General features: G+C 41.8%; 1 protein-coding gene across 1 annotated transcript; it reads left to right on the top strand.

The window, feature by feature from the left end:
* The first annotated feature begins 822 nt into the window (after positions 1-822).
* On the top strand, positions 823-19445 carry LOC131141990 (G-protein coupled receptor 22-like). The gene is made up of 2 exons (XM_058091636.1): positions 823-1007; positions 14172-19445. Exon 2 carries the CDS (start codon positions 14319-14321, stop codon positions 15801-15803), a length of 1485 nt encoding a protein of 494 aa, XP_057947619.1. The 5' UTR covers positions 823-1007; positions 14172-14318; the 3' UTR covers positions 15804-19445.
* Positions 19446-22245: the final 2800 nt, after the last annotated feature.

The following is a 22245-nucleotide window of genomic DNA, read 5'->3' as shown; positions in this document are numbered from 1 at the left end:
AATATGGTATAGACCAGGGGTCTCAAACACGCGGCCCGCAGGACACTAGTTTGAGGCCCCCGCCTTGATATGAAATTTTAATGTTAGTGCGGCCCGCGCAAGTTTGATATGGATGCTGTATGGTATCATGTACCCAGAAAAAAATTATTACGTTTGATTAATGTTCATGTTAAAGGTTAAATAACTGTTCATGGTTATCCTCCCTCTCCGTGTGGAAGTGGTAAGTTTTTTGGTCTATTTAAGTTTAAAGGAAATAACTTGAAGGCTACCGTTTAGGTCGCTAGCTCTCTAGTTTGCGAGTTAGCATGTGTCTCAAGACCCTGCAGTTGCGCAATATGTTGTAAATAAAAAAAAGTATAAATGTGGCTATAGTCGTGTTTTGTCATGTCTACAGGGCTCTAATAATGCTTTGTTAATTTTAATCTGAAAAAAAATAATTTGTCTACCCACCAACTATATGTGGTTTCTTAAGTTTTTATTATTTGGCATTTTAATATTATATTTATTTATTACTGATTGATTGATTTTCTTTATTCTTGTTTTGTTCATTTATTTTTCATCTTATTTTGCACTGAAAAAGTTTGTATATTTTTCTGTTTTTAATAAATGCGGTTTTGGGGGGGGCTGATGCTGCCCAGCCTTGCCCAGACCCTAGCTCCAGTGGCCCCCACGTAAATTGATTTTGAGACCCCTGGTATAGACAGACATTTGTAGAGAACGTGCTATGACTTGTGTTGATGCTGCTGTAAGGCTCCGCCCCCTTTTTCTATCGTGTCCTCTGCTGTGTGCATCCATCAGGACAGTGAGCTGTGTGCAGTCTTCTGTGTCGGTCCACGCGTCCCACGGAGGTGAGCAGATCTCAGCTGCCCGGTTCTCAAGTGACGTGAGGGGGATGAGTGTGGGGGGTGCGTCCTACACTGAATCCCCTGCAGATCAACCATGTGCTCCGAGAGGAGACGCTCTTCTCATCTCCATTCGACTGGCGCACATGAACAGTGACTAATTGGGTAAGTGTGCACCTGTTTTAATTGTTTGTGTGCACGTGTTGTCGCCATGGCAATGTTGAAGGTCGCTTGCAACTTTTTTAGTTACATGCATGCACATCCAACAATAACATTGCATTACATAATTACATTTGTTGGGGACTGATTTTGTGCGCTCCACTCGCACTATCCATTACGCACAGCCATGATGGCTGTTATGGCGCCATAACGGGTGTTCAAAGTGCAGCCCGGGGGCCATTTGTGGGCTGTGGTTTGTTTTATTGCCCTTTTTTAGGCCTATATACAATACAAGCACAAATTACAATGTAAAAAAAAAAATATATTTTTCTCTGTGGAAAAAGTTTATACACCCCAAGATGCACAAAATATCGATTTACAAGAGGAATGTGTGCTTTTTTTCATTCGAGACTGGGGGCGCTTTGGACGTGGGACGTGGGAGTGGGTGCTTGACGCTTCCAGCTTGTTTATTTCTCCCACGCTCTCAAGGGTGTTCTCCCTGCAGCAAAAAAAAAAGTCACTCACTGTGCATTGACTTTACACTGTGTGTTGTTTCTTTGTGTGTTGTGGCGTTGTCAATGCTCACGGTTGTTTCGTTTTTTTATCATTTGATATTGTTATTATGAATGAGATACTTGTACTCCAAGAGGTTGTCAAGTTTATCTCGTTACTTCCATCAACAACAGCAGCATGAATAGAAACAGACGCTTACAATGTCCGCTCTCATTGGGATGGCTGTGTCTTCCAGCACATGATGTGTGTAAAACATTCTGACAGCAAACGAGCACCTTGTTGAGTCATTAGTCGTAGCAAAATTGAGAGCGAAGTATCCACTCTTGTGAGTGATGCTGAGACGAGCGGCTAGCGATAAATATATATATATATTGTATATATTTACATATTTTATATTTATTTATTTAATGTATTTATTATTTAATTTATTTATTATTGTATTTATTTATTATTGTATTATTGTATTTATTTATTTGTATTTATTTTACATTTTATATTTTATATTTTATATTTTATATTTTATATTTTATATTTTATATTTTATATTTTATATTTTATATTTTATATTTTATATTTTATATTTTGCGTTCGCTTGTACAGGTCCAATATTGCCATACGTCCAATCCAATCACAGTATGGTTAGCTGCCTCATAAAAAGTAGTTTTCTCTCATTAGACCACACAGAAAAAGAGAAAGGTGTGTTTGTGTTTCACATAAGGATTGTGAATGACGGCAAAATTCCCTCCAAAAGTGCAGTTTTCCTTTTTAAATTGTATAACATACAATATAAAGTATAACATTTTGGGAACTTTGCCGATTAGGGACTTTTTAATACTGAACGTTTTTGAACATTTTTCACATTATGAATGACTTATTATGAGAATTAATTAGCTGTTAGATATAATCACCAGTGTGTCCTGAATCCATAGAATAGTAGAGTACTGAATTTAATTGGGCTGTACGGCGGTCATGTGTATAGCGCGCAGACCTCACAGCTAGAAGAACAGAGTTCAATTCCACCCTCGGCCATCTCTGTGTGGAGTTTGTATGTTCTCCCCGTGCTTGTGTGGGTTTTCTCCGGGTACTCCGGTTTCCTCCCACATTCCAAAAACATGCTAGGTTAATTGGCGACTCCAAATTGTCCATAGGTATGAATGTGAGTGTGAATGGTTGTTTGTCTATATGTGCCCTGTGATTGGCTGGCCACCAGTCCAGGGTGTACCCCGCCTCTCGCCCGAAGATAGCTGTGAGGAAAATCCGGTAGAAAATGAATGAATGAATTTAATTGCCTTTACAAATGAACAGGGTCCATTTTTAGTTTAGCATTTTGCTGCTTATCTCAAAACTGCAGAGACAATAATACTATCAGATGCCTCTCATAAACAACCTTCATAAGAGCCACCCGAGGACAAAGACTAGGAAAAATACACCAAGCAGGTAGACGGCAAGAGCAGTGAAGAAGAAAATAGGAATACTTGCAACATTGAAGATGAAGTTTGGTGTGTCTGAGTTGTCTTTGTGCATTGTTGTGGATTTGTTTGCTCTGTGTTTGTGCAAAAAGGGAAACCCAGTCTGCATGAAAAATGACAAAAGGGAGTCTGTGTGATTGTGTGGGTATGAATGAAATCATCCCAATGTATTAATACACTTCTAAACTCTTTTCTTTTTGTTAAACTTTACCTCCTGCTGGTTTTTCGATGGCTAGCTATTTCAGCTCCAAGATAAATAATTCAGTTAACAGGACAACACAAAGGCTCTCGGCGCAGAGTCTGCATGCTTTGCTCAAACCTCCACCCTTCTTCAACTGGAGAGTCCACCTGAATAATGGAAATGATTCCCGGTGCAGTGAAGACTATAACGGCAGCAACGCATGCTCTCATCGCACTCTTACGCTCATTGCCTTCTTCTTCTTCTTTAGTCGCCCAAAATATACATTAAAGATGAAGTCTTTTTTCTCTCTCTCTCTCTCTCTCTCTCTCTCTCTTTCCATATTTCATGCCGGCATGCTCGCCGCTCCCAGCCGTGCACGCTTCTCTGCTGCAAAATAATTTCTGATTTTTGCAAGAACGAGACTTGTATTTAGTTGTATTGTATACTTGAACAGCCGCCACAATTAAGGTTCTGTTCAAGTGCAGACAGAAGGTCAATAAGAGTGAAGCAGACTGACATTCTTGTAAGTGTTGTCGCTGTGGTGTCTGAGCGTGTGCAGGGATGCGATTACGGTATTTCACACACCTACACTGCCATTGAACAGTGACTGAGTGTGGACGCGGGCGGCACGGCGTTCTAGTGGTTAGCGCGCAGACCTCACAGCTAGGAGACCAGGGTTCAATTCCACCCTCGGCCATCTCTGTGTGGAGTTTGCATGTTCTCCCCGTGCATGCGTGGGTTTTCTCCGGGTACTCCGGTTTCCTCCCACATTCCAAAAACATGCTAGGTTAATTAGCGACTCCAAATTGTCCATAGGTATGAATGTGAGTGTGAATGGTTGTTTGTCTATATGTGCCCTGTGATTGGCTGGCCACCAGTCCAGGGTGTACCCTGCCTTTCGCCCGAAGACAGCTGGGATAGGCTCCAGCACCCCCGCGACCCTCGTGAGGAAAAAGCGGTAGAAAATGAATGAATGAGTGTGGACGCCATACAAATGTCAAAAACATTGCTAATGTTGCATGTCAACAAATAGTGAAGCTATTAGTATTAGGAGTGATTACCATGTGATACATTCCCTCTCAACTCCTGAGTTTTTTTATTAGTTCTGAGATGTGCGATGAGAAAGAAACATTATCAAAACAATTAAAAGACAATTTTGGCTACCTTATTAATGATAATATCGACAAACGCGTCAAAACAGATTTAGAAAGGCCAAAGTAGCCATCATTTTGCCAATGTCCTTGTACACTGTTGTGGTTGTCATATATTGTCATGTTGGGTGTAACAAACTTGTATTGTATTGATGTCATCCTACTAAAAACGCTTTTCTAAGAATTCACCACACAGCAACTTAACACTCAAAACGTTTATACAAATATGAACCAATACTAGATTGAAATGGAAAAAACCTCATCTATTAAAGTTTTCCTATCATGCCTTATGTCTGAGCAACGCATTTATTGGCATTCACTGCAATGACCTCAGCCTCCCTCTGGGCTCTGAGCTCCTCTGGCTAACATTACTGCGCCATCAATCAATTTTCCTTGCTGCTTGTCCTCCAATTAAATGCTTTGCTCAAACAATTTTATTTTGTATATTTATGAGGTATACATTTTGAGTGTTAAGTTGTTGTGTGATGAGTTTAATGTTGCTGCTACAAGTGCCAGGATTTTGTTAGCAATATTGGCATCGTACCGCTAAGTGAGTTTATCCGTAATCAGAAAAATAAAAATGAAAGCTTGTGTAGCTTGAAACGCCGCGGGGGAGCAAGAGCGAAACAGGAGTGGGGAGCTAAATGTCAGCTGACTGATGTCACATGACTTCTACATAGTGACGTTATACGCAATCAACCTTATCTACCTTGGTGATCTACCGGTGGCTTGCGATCGACGTAATGGCCACCCCTGGCTTAGTGACTACATAGAAACATAAACAAATAAAAAAATTACCGTTATATAGATTTCAAATAATCCATAAAGAAATAGTATTGACTTTGTGAATGTCAGCTTTGCGTGTAAAGCCGCCAAAAGCCGCACACGTGAATTAAATAAAGTGCAACATGAAATAACAGCAGCTTTAGTCACATTTGAAGGTGAAAGTCGTGCCCCCCTCCCTCTCCGCAAGGGTTAGCCGTACTAAAAAGCGGGCATCTTGAAAGCGGACATCCAGCTGAGAGTCACCCTCAGTGGGGGATTCTGTGTTCAGTTCCTGTTTGTTTCAGATTTCAGATGCGCTGGCCTGAACATTTGCAAGCCTCTAATGTACTCCGGGGCGCTGCATTGGATGAGGCTATCATCCTCTCTCTATTCAAACTACAGCTGGAATTGGTCTCAGCGGGTGCTCAGTGGTACAGCAAGATGTGTGTGTTATTGCACATGTGTGTGTGTGTGTTCCTTTTCACGCACCGCTTGACTCCGAGCAGTGGTGAGCAAATGTTATGCTCCGACATGACAATTGTCTGCATCATGGACTGCTCATTGGAGAGAGAGAGAGAGAGCTTTAATAACTGCTTGATGTCTCAATAGGGAGCCTATTTACACGCCACACATAAACGCGAGCGTATTGTGGAAAAAGAAGAGTACACGTTGTGTGTGTGTGCTCGGGTCTTGCTTACAAGCTGTTCTCTACAGTCGTCGGTCGCCCCCTCACGTTGCAGACTTCTGAATGCTGGTGGTTTCTATTCGTGGGAATTGTTTTTGTCCCGAGTGATGAGCATTGTTGGAATTAGAGCTTTGACAGAAGGAAGTGACTGAAGCTTCCTTCTTTTTTGGCACAAAGGCAGTGCTCTCAGAGGAGTCGTTTTATGGATCCCGCCTTCTCTCTCTGGTCTATCTTATGCAAGGATCAAATGCTTGACCAGTTGGTCTTACCAAAAACATCACAACATGGTGCCTTAAATGGTGACGTTAGCGCAACAAAGAGTAGTCAACACTAAACCCAGAGCAAAGTAAAGGAGATAGACACCGAGTTGCTCATTGTTCTGTGTGTCTTCTGTGAACAAATTTAGTATCTAAAAAATATACAAGAAGGATCAAATGCTTGACCGTTGGTCTTACCAAAAACATCACAACATGGTGCCTTAAATGGTGACATTAGCACAGCAAAGTAGTCAACACTAAACCCAGAGCAAAGTAAAGGAGACAGACACCGAGTTGCTCATTGTTCTGTGTGTCTTCTGTGAAGCTAAAAAAATATACAAAAAACAACCATGTTAACGGGTTTCCATACTGCATTTTGTTCCAGCAAAGCGTTTAATTGGTTGTGGCTGCTGGATGCTGCAATGACGTCAGCCTCCCTCTGGGCTCCTCTGGCTCCCTTTGGTGGACAGAGGCAGCATTGCGTCAGTCTCTTGGCAGCCAAGGGTCACAAGGGTCGCGGGGGGTGCTGGAGCCTCCAGGCGAGAGGCGGGGTACACCCTGGACTGGTGGCCAGCCAATCACAGGGCACATATAGACAAACAACCATTCACACTCACATTCATACCTATGGACAATTTGGAGTCGCTAATTAACCTAGCATGTTTTTTGGAATGTGGGAGGAAACCGGAGTACCCGGCGAAAACCCACGCATGCACGGGGAGAACATGCAAACTCCACACAGAGATGGCCGAGGGTGGAGTGAACAAATTTAGTAGCTAAAAAATATACAAGTACCAATAGGAGTAAAAAATAAAAAAAAACAACCATCTTAACGTGTTTCCATACGTTTTTGTTCCATTTTGTTCCAGCAAAGCGTTTAATTGGTTGTGGCTGCTGGATGCTGCAATGATGTCAGCCTCCCTCTGGTGGACAGAGGCAGCATTGCCTCAGTCTCTTGGCAGCCATAACCAATGAAATGCTTTTCTGGGACTTTACTATCTAACTTTGAAATATTTCCTCGCTTCTGTTTGAGTAATAAGTTGCTGTATGATGAATTTAGCATTTCATGCAGCCCCGGTATAATATACCATAATGACTGTATGATGACCATTTTTCAGAGTATAGTAAATCTTTACTGTTATACCAGCTGGACACAGCCTACTCTCAAGTATAACCAAGTTATTATTAATTTGTATAGTATTGTCCCTTGTAAAGATGTACTGTAAAAAAAATTTATATGTTCCATTAAAAACAAAAGCAGTCATAATTCATTAAGATATGCCTTTATTCGTCCCTCAGTGGGGAAATTTGTGATTGCAGTGATAAAGTTAGCGCCAATTCACACTGATTTGATTGTATGATTTGGTTCCCTTCAGTGTCAGATAAATAAATATACTGTATGTGCCAACACCACAGCCATGGAGCATCCACAGGGTTGAATATAAATGCACACATGATCTTCCACGCAGCAACCACACTCGCTCACGGTGCCAGGAAACCTCTCCCACTCTCCAACAGAGAAACCACTCTGCTCCTCCCACCTTTCTCCAACACACTGTGATATGTTTTAAACAGTCGTTCAATTGAACTACGGCACTCAATGTTTAATTATTATTATCATAATATCATTATTATTATGAGAACTGAAGACACGTCCAGTTCTTCTTCAGTATATGTAGCCACAACAGTCCTGATTGCCTAAGGGAGACACTGCCCATAGTTTTTCTGCTTTCTGATTGGCTCTAGACCGTTGTCAATCAATCTCCTTAGTGCACGACTGCCTTTTCCACCTTAATGGCTAGGGCGCAATTAACGAACCTTCGGATCATGGAGGAGTGAAACACTTCAACAGTTTTAACAAGGATACAAAAACACTACAGGCACAGATAGATAGGCATAGATTGATCATTAAATTGATTGATTGTAGTGAGTGTTTAAACAAGAGAAAAATGTGTGCTTGTCTGAGAAAAGTGTACAAAGTGTATTGTGAGGGACTTTATTTTGGGAACCCACCCCCCGCCATAAACGAGGGAACACTGTACATTAAATGTCCCCTTAATTTATCTGCATAAGCAGTGAAATGAAAGATGGTAGCACAGCACAAACGTGTCACACGTGTATGTGATGATGACAATGGATCCATTTGTCTCTTTTATTCCAGCCAGCCAAGGAGTGACCTCCCACAGCGGCAGTGTGACCAAATAACCACTCTGCCACCCCTTTGCTTTTTATTTTTAGAAGCCCCAAGCCAATGATGGCAAGGTGGTGTATAACAGGTCAAATTGAACCCGCAGTGACGAGCCTTCCTATTCCCGTGGGACAGGCTAGATTGAACAGCTTGTCAAAAATGACAATCTGTTGAGACGGTTAAAAAAAAAAAAGGTCCTGAACATTCAGGAAAAATACACCAATGCAAGATTGGATAAACCAATTGTGTTCAAAGTACGGCCCACGGGCCATTTACGGCTTGTAGCTTGTTTTTTATGCTGAAAATAAATCAATTAATTGTTTATAATTGTTAGATGTTACACTAATAACTTTGTTTTGTCGCTCATAATATAAAAGCTAAGTTGTTCAGATATCTGAGAACAGGGGCGTGCAAAGTGTTGCCCGGGGCCCGTTTTTTTTTTTTATTTCATTAAATCTCAAATTATAATTTAACAAGAAAAACTTTAAGAAAAACAAGAAAAATGAAAAAATCTGCAGTAATTTTACACAAATTGCATAATATTATGGGAGAAAATTATGTTATTTTAGTGGAATTAAGTTTTGGGGGGAAATAAGGTGGCAGATATAAGATATAATTTTATGGAAAAAGTCAAAAATATTATCGGAATAATATTTATAATAATATACTAATTATTAGGAGAAAATTATTTGGGGGAAAAACAAAAATAAATGGAAAAAACAGCTGTATTTTCTAAAAAATAAAGTCAAAATATTAAGAGAAAAACGTATTCTAACAAGACAAAATTTTACCAGAATAAACTCCTAATATGAGGAAAAATATTGTCATTTTAGTGGCAAGAAGTGGTAATATGAGAAGTGGTAATATAATATAAATAATATTACATCTATATATATATATATATATATATATATATATATATATATATATGTATATATATATATATAATAGCAAGTTATCAGATGATTACAACAAGGATTAAATGAAATGATCAGTGATGCTCGTCATTTCAATGAATTCTTAATTTTTGTGTGTGCTTATGTTTACTAATCATCACTTCCTGTTTTCTTCATTGCCAGAAAATGCAGAGGTAAAGTGTAAACACCGCTTTACTTAACCCAGGCAGCTATTACTCCGCCAGATTGTTGCACATCTGACCTTTTTTTCTCAGTGATAAAGAAAGCTTCTCACTTTATGCAATTTTCAATGAGTCTTTTGTAAAAGCGGGCTCTCTGTTGGGGTTTGGAGGGAACTAGGAAACCAGAAGCTCTGAGGGGCAAGCCTGATGTAAGACTTCAGAGCGGAAAAAAAAAAAATCTCCCACCTCTGTTCCCTGGGAGATCTTGTTTATCGGCTCACAGTCTTGTCTTTTACTTCCTTCCCGATGCTGTTCATTTTCTATAATGAATCTCAGTTCTCACTTCGTTGGAATGGCTAACCTCATAGAATGATTAAGAAAATACACAAAGTTTGCTTTCCTTAATGTACTACCGAACCCATCTATTCACCAATGTGAATATCTGCACTGCTTTCCCACTTCTATCAATAATTGCCTGTCAAGAAGTCCATCATTTGCTTACACAATTTGCTTAAAATACACAGAAGAAGAGTACTGTTGATCTTCAGGGACTTCCGTTTCCTCCCACAACTGCTCTTTCCTCCATCCAGGGGGAACAGAACCCATGTCATTGTGTATTTCTTAGCCACTTTTTGATTGTTAAGTTGCTGTGTGATGATGACTTATACCCTGGAAATTTTGCTAACAACGAAAACCGAGGTACCACCGTATTGAAGAGTGTATCTTCCATTGTCGTTGCATTTCACAAACGTGCGTACTAACTACAGTAAACCTCGGATATATCGGAAATTCGCTCACAACGGACAGATAAAAAAGAACCAATTTTTCTGTAATGCATTTCCAATAAAAATTCATTGCATATATCGGATTTTTTATAACGGATTTCGCCTATTTCGGACAAAATCTCCAGTCCCGTTCCAATGCATTTCCATTAAATTTCCCTCGCATATATCGGATGGCCGCATCGTGGCGCTCCGATTTGCCGAATCATGACAGGCGTTGCCTGCGCGTCCAGGTACATTGGAAACATAGTCAAGGAAGTGCCTTTTTATAACGGATAAAATCCGATTTACGCATATACCGGATATAAATCCGATATATGCGTAAAACGGACATTTTCCGGTATACGCATATAACGGATTTCGCATATATCGGACAAAACCAGTGGGAACAATTTAATCCGATATATCCGAGGTTTACTGTACATGTACGCCTGCACAATCTCATGAAATCCAATACAAAAACTCTAGTACTTAGTTTACCTTTACATATCTCATAATGACCAGAAAGTAGTCATTTTTGTCGCAATTCTTTGAGGATCACATGTTTTTTTTTATCGCTGTATTTTTTCCTGCGGACGTACCGACCGACTCTTAATGGCGTCACCGTAAGCGGGGGGGAGATATGCTCTAACTTGACTGTGTTTCTCTCACACTGTCACCACAGAGGTCTGTGTCACACGCCCCCAATGATATATACCACCTGCGTCCTCATTAAACTATACCCTTGTAGTACGGTTGCCGTGGCAACCCTACACGTTGGCTGGAAAGGGTGGTGGGGGGATAACTGAGCAACTCAGAGGTTAATGGTTAGGAGTTGTTTTGGATTTTTTTTGGGTGTTTGTGCGGAACGTTCCTCATCCGATGCTTTCACAGTTGACTCGGTTGTTGACCGACTTGCAGGGCGAAGCGGAAGGGAAACGGATTTTTCTTTTTGAAAATCAATTGATTTCCCTCAGGCGCTATCTGAAGCCCTCGCTCTAATCAGCGATGAGCAAATGTGTTTGGGTTGGCTTCTCTTTATCCTTGCAGTCTGTCAATAGAACAACATAGTATCTGCGTGCAGGCCATTACAAACCGGAGTGCAGTGCAATAAAACACATTCATCAGTGTACTGGTACTACACTTTCCAGTACATTTAACAATAACTACCATATTTTAGATTCAAATTAAAGTTAAAATTCAGCTACTGAATTGTAGTTACAATTAGACATATTTTCCACTGCAGTGCTGTTTTTTTTTGTTTTTTTTTTGTGGTACCAGGGTTTGGTTTCTCACTGCACATTGTACCTCCTAAGTCACTGTAGTCGTCATAGCAACGCCACATGAAACTGCTGTGATGTCAACCTCAACATTATACAAAAGGAGCACCTTCCAGTCAGGGGAAGATTATTAAAAAAAAAAAAGTTTGTTTGTTGTTCTGAACACAGAAATACTAACGTGGAGTACTTTGTAAGATAGCAAATAGAACTTGTGACTCATAAGCTTGTTTTAATTTCATCCTTCATACGGGGCCACGTTGGAGGTAGCATGCCGTTTCCAGAGCTTCTTTATTTTTGCTTGTTATTAATTATCATGTGAAGACAAAGAATGGTGCAAACCACTGCTTTTTTTTTTCTTTTTTTTTTAGTCTGGCGTTCTTTGCTGTGGGACACACCACCACCTCTTAAAGGGGAACTGCACTTTTTTTTTATTTTGCCCATCATCCACATCATTACTACATGTCTTTTCCTTTTCTGTGAGTTCTAAAGAGATTTTGTCCCAACAAAGCATTTCATAAACCGCCTCTGTCCACCAGAGGGAGGCTGACATCATTGCAGTGCCTTGGCAGCCACAACCAATGAAATGCATGATCGGAAGCCGTTAAAATAGTTGCTGTTTTTATTGTATATTTCTTAGCCACTTTTTGATTGTTAAGTTGCTGTGTGATGATGACTTATACCCTGGAAATTTTGGTAACTGGGTCCTGGAGCCTATCCCAGCTGTCTTTGGGCGAGAGGCGGGGTACACCCTGGACCGGTTGCCAGCCAATCACAGGGCACATATAGACAAACAAGCATTCACACTCACATTCATACCTATGGACAATTTGGAGTCGCTAATTAACCTAGCATGTTTTTGGAATGTTGGAGGAAACAGGAGTACCCGGAGAAAACCCACGCATGCACGGCGAGAACATACAAACTCCACACAGAGATGACCGAGTGTGGAATTGAACTCGGGTCTCCTTGCTGTGAGGCCTGCGCGCTAACCACTCACATTCAATTTAGAGTCGCCAATTAACCTAGCATGTTTTTTTTGGAATGTTGGAGGAAACCGGAGTACCCGGAGAAAACCCACGCATGCACGGCGAGAACATACAAACTCCACACAGAGATGACCGAGCGTGGAATTGAACTCGGGTCTCCTAGCTGTGAGGCCTGCGTGCTAACCACCGCTTTCAAATATATAAAATAATTTGTATTGGGTGTGCTATTGAGATGTTTCATTAGATTAGAACTAAGATTAGGATTAAACAAAAAGGCTACTGGGCTGTGTTTATCTGTGAGTGGACACTAGCTATTTAGTTCCCTATGTAGTTAGGGTGAAATACAGCTACTGAAGTAATATCATCATTGATATAGATACATTTAGCATAAAATTCACAGCACAAATGCATGGCATTGTAAAATTTGAAATTGAACCCTGGTTTCTTAGCTGTGAGGTTTGCGCGCTAACCACTAAACCACCATGCAGCCCTTAATGTGAAACTTTATACATGTATTACCTTTTCCTGCATTTACTGAGAATATGACATGTAATATAGTTCATTGATTCATTGTAAATGATGCCTTCAAATAATATATATATTAATGCAATAACTGTTTATAATAATTTCCAAGCAATGGAGCTGCATGTGATGTCATCAGACTAATTCCACCTCCATGTGCTCCATTTTGGGCAACAGTTGATAATGAATACATTCAATTTGTAGTAGCGGCATTCCAAATCACTGACACAGTCTGGAAGAGTCGCAAGAGGTGGAAATCTAACCAATTTGGGGCAAATTGCTGACTGCATTGTTTTTATTGATCCGCCGAGGGAGCAGCTGATTGCCTGTGGGCCTGATTACTTAGTTTTCATTCAATTTGTTCATTCCCCCCCCCCCCCCCCCCCCCCCGAGTTCCAGCACAAGTTAGCGATGGCTTATTGTCGCGCCGTGTGCTTTGAAAAGCTACATGCTATGGTTTCCTCCCACATTCCAAAAACATGCTAGGTTAGCGACTCCAAATTGTCCATAGGTATGAATGTGAGTGTGAATGGTTGTTTGTCTATATGTGCCCTGTGATTGGCTGGCCACCAGTCCAGGGTGTACCCCGCCTCACGCCCAAAGACAGCTGGGATAGGCTCCAGCACCCCCCGCGACCCTCGTGAGGAAAAGCGGTAGAAAATGAATTATTAAAGCTGGTTCAGATGTGGGCGGCACGGTGGTCTAGTGGTTAGCGCGCAGACCTCACAGCTAGGAGACCAGTGTTCAATTCCACCCTCGGCCATCTCTGTGTGGTTTGCATGTTCTCCCCGTGCATGCGTGGGTTTTCTTCGGGTACTCCGGTTTCCTCCCACATTCCAAAAACATGCTAGGTTAATTAGCGACTCCAAATTGTCCATAGGTATGAATGTGAGTGTGAATGGTTGTTTGTCTATATGTGCCCTGTGATTGGCTGGCGACCAGTCCAGGGTGTACCCCGCCTCTCGCCCAAAGACAGCTGGGATAGGCTCCAGCACCCCCGCGACCCTTGTGAGGAAAAGCGGTAGAAAATGAATGAATGAGTGAATAAACATAAGATCCCATGTATGGAAATATATTTCCTAATACATTGCATTATATTTGCCAATATACTGCAATATATATTTTTTTCCCATAAGGGCATGCTGTGATGGATCAGAGGAAGAAAGTCAAAGACCCTGCTATAGATAGACACAGGTAGATAGATGACTGGATGGATGGATCGGTGGCGGGATCAATGGACGGCTGTCCAGGATGCGTGCGTGTCACATGTACAAAGTGATTGATGTCATCCACTATGAAAGAGAATAATGTTGTTTTCATTCTGTCCTCCGCAGCTCATTCCTCATCTGTCATCTGCCTCGGGGGGGGTGTCCCACAGCTCGCTCGCATCCATCCCCGCAACAATGGAAGCTCATCCTGGTGTATCATGGGACTCCATCAAGGCAGTGACAGGTACAACATGCGAGGACTGAGAGGCAGCCATGGAGACTGACAGCTACACTTCCAACCCGGGAAGTCTAGGGGGAGTGGGAGTCGGCGAGGCGGGCGCCGGCGAGGTTTGGCCCGGCGACCCGACATCATGGTACACACCGTACTCGCTGGGTTTCCAGGTGTCCCTCACCGCCTTTCTAATGCTGGAGCTGGTATTGGGTTTCAGCAGCAACATCACGGTTCTGGTTCTCTACTGCTCCCAGTCCAATTTAGTGGACTCGGTCAGCAATATGGTGACCGTGAGTCTGCACGTCCTGGACGTGGCGGTGTGCGTGCTGTGTTTGCCTCTCACGCTGGCGGTGGTGTTGCTACCTCCCGGCCCCAATCTGGCTCTGATGTGCTGCTTCCACGAAGCCTGTGTCACCTTCGCTAGCATCGCTACCGCCGTCAATATCCTTGTAATCAGCCTGGACCGATACGATATCTCGGTGCGGCCGGCTAATAGGCTGCTGACGACACGCCGAGCGGCGCTGCTACTTGCGGCGGTGTGGCTCACATCACTTGCCGTTTTTTTTATCCCGTTCCTGGAGGAACAGTTGTTTCGGGGTGAAGGAACTGAGAAGAAAGGCCTGGAGACACCATCGCCAACATGGCGTAACCGGACGCTGTTGTGCATCGGCGGGCAAGGCGGTCGCTTGACATTGGGAACATATTACCACCTCATCCTTCAGGTGCCCATATTCTTCACCACTGTGACGGTGATGTTGTTCACGTACTCCAGAATCCTGAGGGCTCTAAACATCCGCATCGGAACCCACATCAAGAAGAGCCAGAGGTTTATGGGTCCATCTTGTACGGGCCTCCACAAGAAACCGATAAAAAGGAAGACCAAGCTGAAACTCATGAATAGTCCAGCGCCAGAAGAGGAGCAGTGCACCGCGGATGGAACTAAACAACACAGCCACCCTCCGCTCATTGCTTCCTCTTCACCCACTCCCACAGCGACCTCCCCACCAGCAATCTCTTCTACCGCCCCGCTGGTTACACCCGACGCAGGTGCCGCCACCCCAATGCCGGCCACTATGGGTGTCCAGGCGTCCGTATCGGCTATAATCGCTCTTCGTCGAGCAGTGCGGCGTCATCGGGATCGGCGAGAACGTCAGCGGCGCGTGTTCAGAATGTCCCTCATCATCATCAGCACCTTTCTCGGATGCTGGGCTCCTCTCTCTGTCGTCAATATGCTCATCCTGGCCATCGGTCCCAGTGACGCCCTGGTCAGTCTCCGCCTCTGGTTCTTAGCGTTGGCTTACGGGACCACGGTGTCTCACCCTCTGCTCTATGCCTTCACACGACAGAAGTTGAGGCGTGCCCTTCGTGCTAAGGTTAAAAAGAGAGTGGTGTCCTTGCTGCAGGTGGACCCTTCGCCGGGGGGCACCGTTATACATAATTCTTGGGTTGAAAACAGGAAAACCAGTCGTCAGGTGCGGCTCGAAGCGAGCGAGGGTTCTGACCGCTGCCTGGCTGAGGCCCTGTGAGACGTATTTGCACACACGCGTTAGCCTGTTATAATTCAAAAACAAGAGGATAGTCACAGATGTGTTCCGTCACCACGAGAGTGTGAAGGTACGATAAGGAACGAGAAGAAACAGATGTGCACCTCTGGGAAAGGATTGCAAGGAAGCGGAGAAAGCGAGCGAGCGATGCAACTGAACACAATCACACATAAGCAACTTTCACATTTTGAATATGATAATATTTCCCCTGGCACGGTGGTCTAGTGGTTAGCGCGCAGACCTCACAGCTATGAGACCAGAGTTCAATTCCACCCTCGGCCATCTCTGTGTGGAGTTTGCATGTTCTCCCTGTGCTTGCATGGGTTTTCTCCGGGTACTCCGGTTTCCTCCCACATTCCAAAAACATGCTAGGTTAATTAGCGACTCCAAATTGTCCATAGGTATGAATGTGAGTGTGAATGGTTGTTTGTCTATATGTGCCCTGTGATTGGCTGGCGACCAGTCCAGGGTGTACCCCGCTTCTCGCCCGAAGACAGCTGGGATAGGCTCCAGCACCCCCCGCGACCCTCGTGAGGATAAGCGGTAGAAAATGAATGAATGAATGAATTTTCTGATTGGGGCTGCACGGCGGATGAGCGGTTAGCGTGCAGACCTCATAGCCAGGAGACCCAAGTTCGATTACACCCTTGGCCATCTCTGTGTGGAGTTTGCATGTTCTCCCCGTGCATGCGTGGGTTTTCTCCGGGTACTCCGGTTTCCTCCCACATTCCAAAAACATGCTAGGTTAATTATCGACTCCAAATTGCCGTATGAAAACCAAGATTTGACTTTGCGGTTCGGATTTCATGGTGTCACTCTGTCACTGTTTTTTTTTTTTTTTTAATAAATCCGACCTATTATTAGTCAATAAATGTGCATATTTAAGCAAATTTGATTGGCCTAAATTAAGCATTTCAAGCATAAAAATAGCTAACTTAAGGGAAATGCTAATATAAGGCATTCAGAAAACACATTCAAAGATGTGATCATGTGGTCATTAGGTATCAGTAATGTTAAATATGTGCCCTGTGATTGGCTGGCGACCAGTCCAGGGTGTACCCCGCCTCTCGCCTGAAGACAGCTGGGATAGGCTCCAGCACCCACCGCGACCCTCGTGAGGAAAAAGCGGTAGAAAATGAATGAATGAATATTTCCCCTGTCTAACACATGTTTACATATGGAGCTATACGACGGAACGACGCTTACATAACGGCTCCGAGGAATGTGCGTCGCCAACCGGTGATCACATTCGCCACCCACTCGGAAGCAATCCAAGACAGCTTTAAAAAGAATGTTGACGCATCTAAATATTTCAAGTCTATTTGATACGACCTCTGCCTTAATTATGCGCTCAGCCGTGTTGTTTTGTGTCACGAACACAACGGGACTCGTTTTGGATATTCACTTGCAAAGTGTGCGTGCACACACAGTGTGTACCACATTAAATATGGTGCTGTGCTTTAATTATGTCAGAGTGTAGGAGGCTTATATTCATAGAAGGGGGGAGGCAGAGGATAATTATAAACACCGAGTGTGAAATACTCCGATGCATTTAGCCAATAATAAGTTGTTATTGTTTGGTCAGATGTTACAGTGTTATTACCCAAATGTGCAAATGTTCTTTCTTCTCCGTGAATGCAAACTTTTTGTATCAAATGATTATTTGATGTTGTGATGTTGACCTTGAGGAATGAAAATTCTGACGTACTATTGATGAGGAGTTTATACTTGCAGCTGATTTGAAGCTAGGTGGTTAGCATATGAGCACAAAAATATGAATTGGGCAAATGTTTGGTATTGATCCAGTAATTAAATACAGTAGAGCTCCGCTATTATACGAGTGGCGAGTAATAAAAATGACTTGCTGTACATATCGTACTCCTGCACTACAAAAGAAGGCCTCACTCACTCACGGTGCAACAAAAAATAACACAAGTAATATTTTGCGGGTTTATAAATAAATATTTATCCACTTATAGTCCATGAGGTACACATACAATATGTGTTCTACATGTGCTATAATTTTTTGGTTGCACCGTGAGTGAGCTCCTGTTGATTTGAAAGCGGATTGAATTTTTTTTTAAACAAATCACAAATATACAGGTATAATACTACTTGGGCATTTTTCAACATAATCGAATGGTTGTGATTTTTGCCCTTAATATTTTTTTTATCAGAATAAAAGACAGGACCAAGATTTTACGCAAAGAAAAATACCGTATTTTTCGGACTATAAGTCACACTTTTTTCATAGGTTAGCTGTTCCTGCGACTTATACTCCAGAGCGGCGTATAAATGAAAAAACTGTTTATGTTACATAAACACTGGACACCTTTTCTGTTTATGTTTATTTTTTGTGTAGCTGAATAAGCATTGTGTTAGCATAGCTTACACCTATTCAGCCTGTTCTCTATTCTTTTATTGTTAGAACTTGCCTTCCAAGAGGACGTAATGTCGGTTTTAGTCAAGTAGTTTAAAATAAATTACCCGCAAAAAAATGCGACTTATACTCCAGTGCGACTTATGTATGTTTTTCTCTCCGTAATTATGCATTTTTGGCCTTGTGTGACTTATACTCCGATGCGACTTATAGTCCAGAAAATACGGTACTGTATCTGTATCTAAAATATAAGCTAATGTAACTATGTCAACAAATGATTCCCTTTTGTAAACAATATATAAATATCCACAATACATTTGTACATAAAAAAAAACAAAGATATGTGAAAATATAGCGTCTCAATTCCGATACCGTTACTACCCTGGTATCGATGATGTCCCATTTTTCCAAAAAGTGTGTTGAGAGTGCATATTTGGAGCGCATTTGTACACAAACTTTACTTTTCGGTCCTTGGACTCTCATCTTACACTCCAAAATATTACATTTGCACTTTAATGAACGGATCAATAATAGTTAGATTGGTTATTGCCAATGTAAGAGTAACTTTATAATCCTTTACAACTGATTGCCTCTTTGTGTCATGCAGACCATTGTATCAACAAGCTATACTGTCATAAAGCACTTATTTTGTCATTACAATTGATTGTCCTAATATGTATTGCACGTGATACACGGCAAGGATGATTTTCAACATCCATTTGGAGTTTTAGCCATGCTATACAGGCATGCGATTGTTTCCCTGAAAATGACACCATTGTACATGCTGTATATACAATTTTACATGTACAGTACGCACATGATGTTACGCAGACTATTGCAGATTATGTTTTTGCAGCCAGCTGGTGTTCAGACACAGCCCAGACATCTGGTCCCGTGGCTCGCCTCAAACGTTAGCATCCTGCAAACACAAAGAGAACGAGCGTCACTTCAAGAGGAGCACCAAAAGATTGAAAGGTTTATTAATAGGACCTGTGTTGGCTCTTGACTTTGTTGTGCGTACTTGTGTGTTTCACTGCGCTCGTACTCCCCTTGCAGGGGCCATGGGATCTCTCACCATCACTACTAACACACTAACTGAATGTAAACACAGCCAGAAGGATGTATATTTATACTGTGCTGTATGTACACACCTATTTACTGTCTTTTTTTCATGATGTCATGTGAATGTACTGTATTTTCATTTCCTTTAAGTTGAATATGATAAATAAATACTCTGAAGGTCTCTTATTGCCTTTGCTCCCATCCATAAAAGTATTTATTTATTCACGGGATAGTATAGTTTGGCTTATTTGTTTCAGACATGTTTAAGATTTAAATAAAGAAATAAAATTTAATTATAATATTTTAATTAAAAATTAATTATTTTTTTTAAATAAAATATTTAATTTAAATTAAAAAGTAATAAAAGTAATTATAAACATTTTTTATGTCCAAATAAACCTTAAAAAAATAAGTTGCTAGAAGTGGGGGAGTAAATATTTAGACTGAATTGCACAATAAAATTCACAAGTAATTTTTGTAGCTGTATTAAGTAATAACTTGGTTATGTTCTTTGAATGAAATATTCTGCCTAATATTGTTGACATGGCGGCACGGCGGTTAGCACTCAGACTTCACAGCTAGGAGACCAGGGTTCGATTCCACCCTCGGCCATCTCTGTGTGGAGTTTGCATGTTCTCCCCGTGCATCCGTGGGTTTTCCATGGGTATGAATGTGAGTGTGAATGGTTGTTTGTCTATATGTGCCCTGTGATTGGCTGGCGACCAGTCCATGGTGTACCCCGCCTCTCGCCCGGAGACGGCTGGGATAGGCTCCAGCACCCCCCGCGACCGTGAGGAGAAGCGGTAGAGAATGAATGAATATTGTTGACATACAAAAGATTCTCACTTGTGCCCATTTTCTCCTTTGTCATTTGATTCTAATAATGTGGTAGTTCCCGATTACGACACTAGAGGGGTAAGTAAACGCATCAGTGCAGAGTCTTAGTTAACTCCAAGGACGCCGGTCAAAACACGAACCTCATTATTATGTTCATAACGGACAATGTTTGTCCGTAGAAAGTGAGTACTATAACCTTCTTTGCATTTTATTCCAATTTTCCAACGGCTTAAAGTTGTTTTTATCATGTTTTGTTGTCGTCCGGTGACTGTTAGCAAGCCCATAATTTACATTGTAACATTACATTGTGTCACTGATAATGTTCAGCTTTGAGTGTTGTTTTGTCCTACTGTGTTCAGCCGTCAGTAAACGCACCACAGTTCGTTAGTTGAGCGATTTTTGTCACCTCTGAGCCTTCTTGAGCCTCATTCACCATTTCACAGGGTTGATGCTGTGCGTGAATGCATAGAGTACCACATCATAAACCTTAATAAATCCACCAAACAGACGACAACCTGCCATGTTCTTTAACTTGAACACACACCCCCATACCAGGGGTCGGCAACCCAAAATATTGAAATCCGATTTCTTTAAGAATGTTTGTGTCATGTTTGTCCTCCTACAGAAACCATATTAAAACAAAAAAATATATTTCCCTCCCAATCTTTTTCCATTTTCAAACATTTTTCAAAAAGCTCCAGGGAGCCACTAGGGTGGCGCTAAAGAGCCGCATGCGGGTTGCCGAACCCCAGTCCTATACTTTTGACTGCTCCAAACTAGTGCATCCTTGGAGACATTCTCACCATGCCGAGAACCCTCAGTTTCAGTGATCGTTTAGCATAGCATTCCAATGCTAACCGCTAACGTAGCTAGCTAATTTGGACTTGTTAGCATTACATTTTCATTTTCATTAGTTTTGCAACTAAGATTACTTATTATGTCGGTTTATACACTGTTTTCGATGAATGTCAAGGCCTGTGTTGTCGTCCTATGACAGTATAGCCAATTGAACAGCCCTAACAGGCCTGTGCTTATATTTGCTTATATTTACATTGTAGGAAATAGTGCAGTGACTGTTTATTATCTAGCTTTAGTGCAGGAAGTAAACTGTCAAACAGTCTAGATGGGGAACCCCCGCTGGCCCCGAATCACACAGCTATTCAGCATTAGCTTGTTTAAAGTGCTCATGACACCAAAAAACATGTTCATGTAGTTGTTTCCGCTGTGAAAAATAACATTCAGAGGCATGTTTCCTGGGTTAGATGTGTGCTCCAATGTTTTAAGTATATATTATTATTCAGTTTGCAAGTGACGTCATATCCGGACAGGACAGTCCCACCCGGATTTTAGGCTTCACTACTGATATTGTTCTTTATTGTAGCATCACTAGGAATCTTAGAATAATAATATTGGTTTTCATGCCACATTGCTTACTAAATCACAATCGTCTCATTGCAGTGTGCAAAAAGCTGTGGCTATCACTGCCAGTAAAACATACACTCACATCACAATATTAATGAATGTTATTATTGTGAATACTGCACAGTATGTCATTTCTGTTGCATGCATTAATGGCTTTTTAAATCTAAATCCCAATCTATTCTATGCATTTTCAGTGAGATGAGCCTGGCTCAGTAGGCGCTTTCTCTCTACCTGATCAGGTCATACTTGTCCCAGTGAGCCAAAGAGTGCACTCTTCTTCAAAAGATGCCAACACATGCTTTTGAATACTGCGTGGGAGTTTTCAGCTGCGTGGGACTGAGGTGCAAACCAACTCTGCAGTCTAGGAAAAAGAAGGTCATTTATGTGGGATTCAGGCTGCAGGGTGATCAATCAACAGCATTTAAACATAGTCAGTACAATGAGGCCAGTGATGCTGGTTTTGTGGGAGCATGTTTTGTATCACTTAAGCACCAGTTTAGCTAGGGTAAAGTGGTATATGCAAGCATGGTGTTATGTGTAGATATTAGTGCTAAAACAATAGGATTCAAGTTAGCCACATGCAGTCATGATGTTACATTGCATGGGAAAGTTTAGGTGCAAGCTGATTTTTTTGTAGTTTCTTTCAAAAAAATATTTTTTTAATGCGACAAAGTTAATGTTTGAGTGCCCTCTAATGGTCAAACTGTATTCGACGTGTCATAT

Source organism: Doryrhamphus excisus, chromosome 1, assembly GCF_030265055.1.
Source record: "Doryrhamphus excisus isolate RoL2022-K1 chromosome 1, RoL_Dexc_1.0, whole genome shotgun sequence".
Taxonomy (NCBI): domain Eukaryota; kingdom Metazoa; phylum Chordata; class Actinopteri; order Syngnathiformes; family Syngnathidae; genus Doryrhamphus; species Doryrhamphus excisus.
The sequence above is the reverse complement of the archived record's forward strand: the minus strand, read 5'-3'. Positions and strand labels throughout refer to the sequence as shown.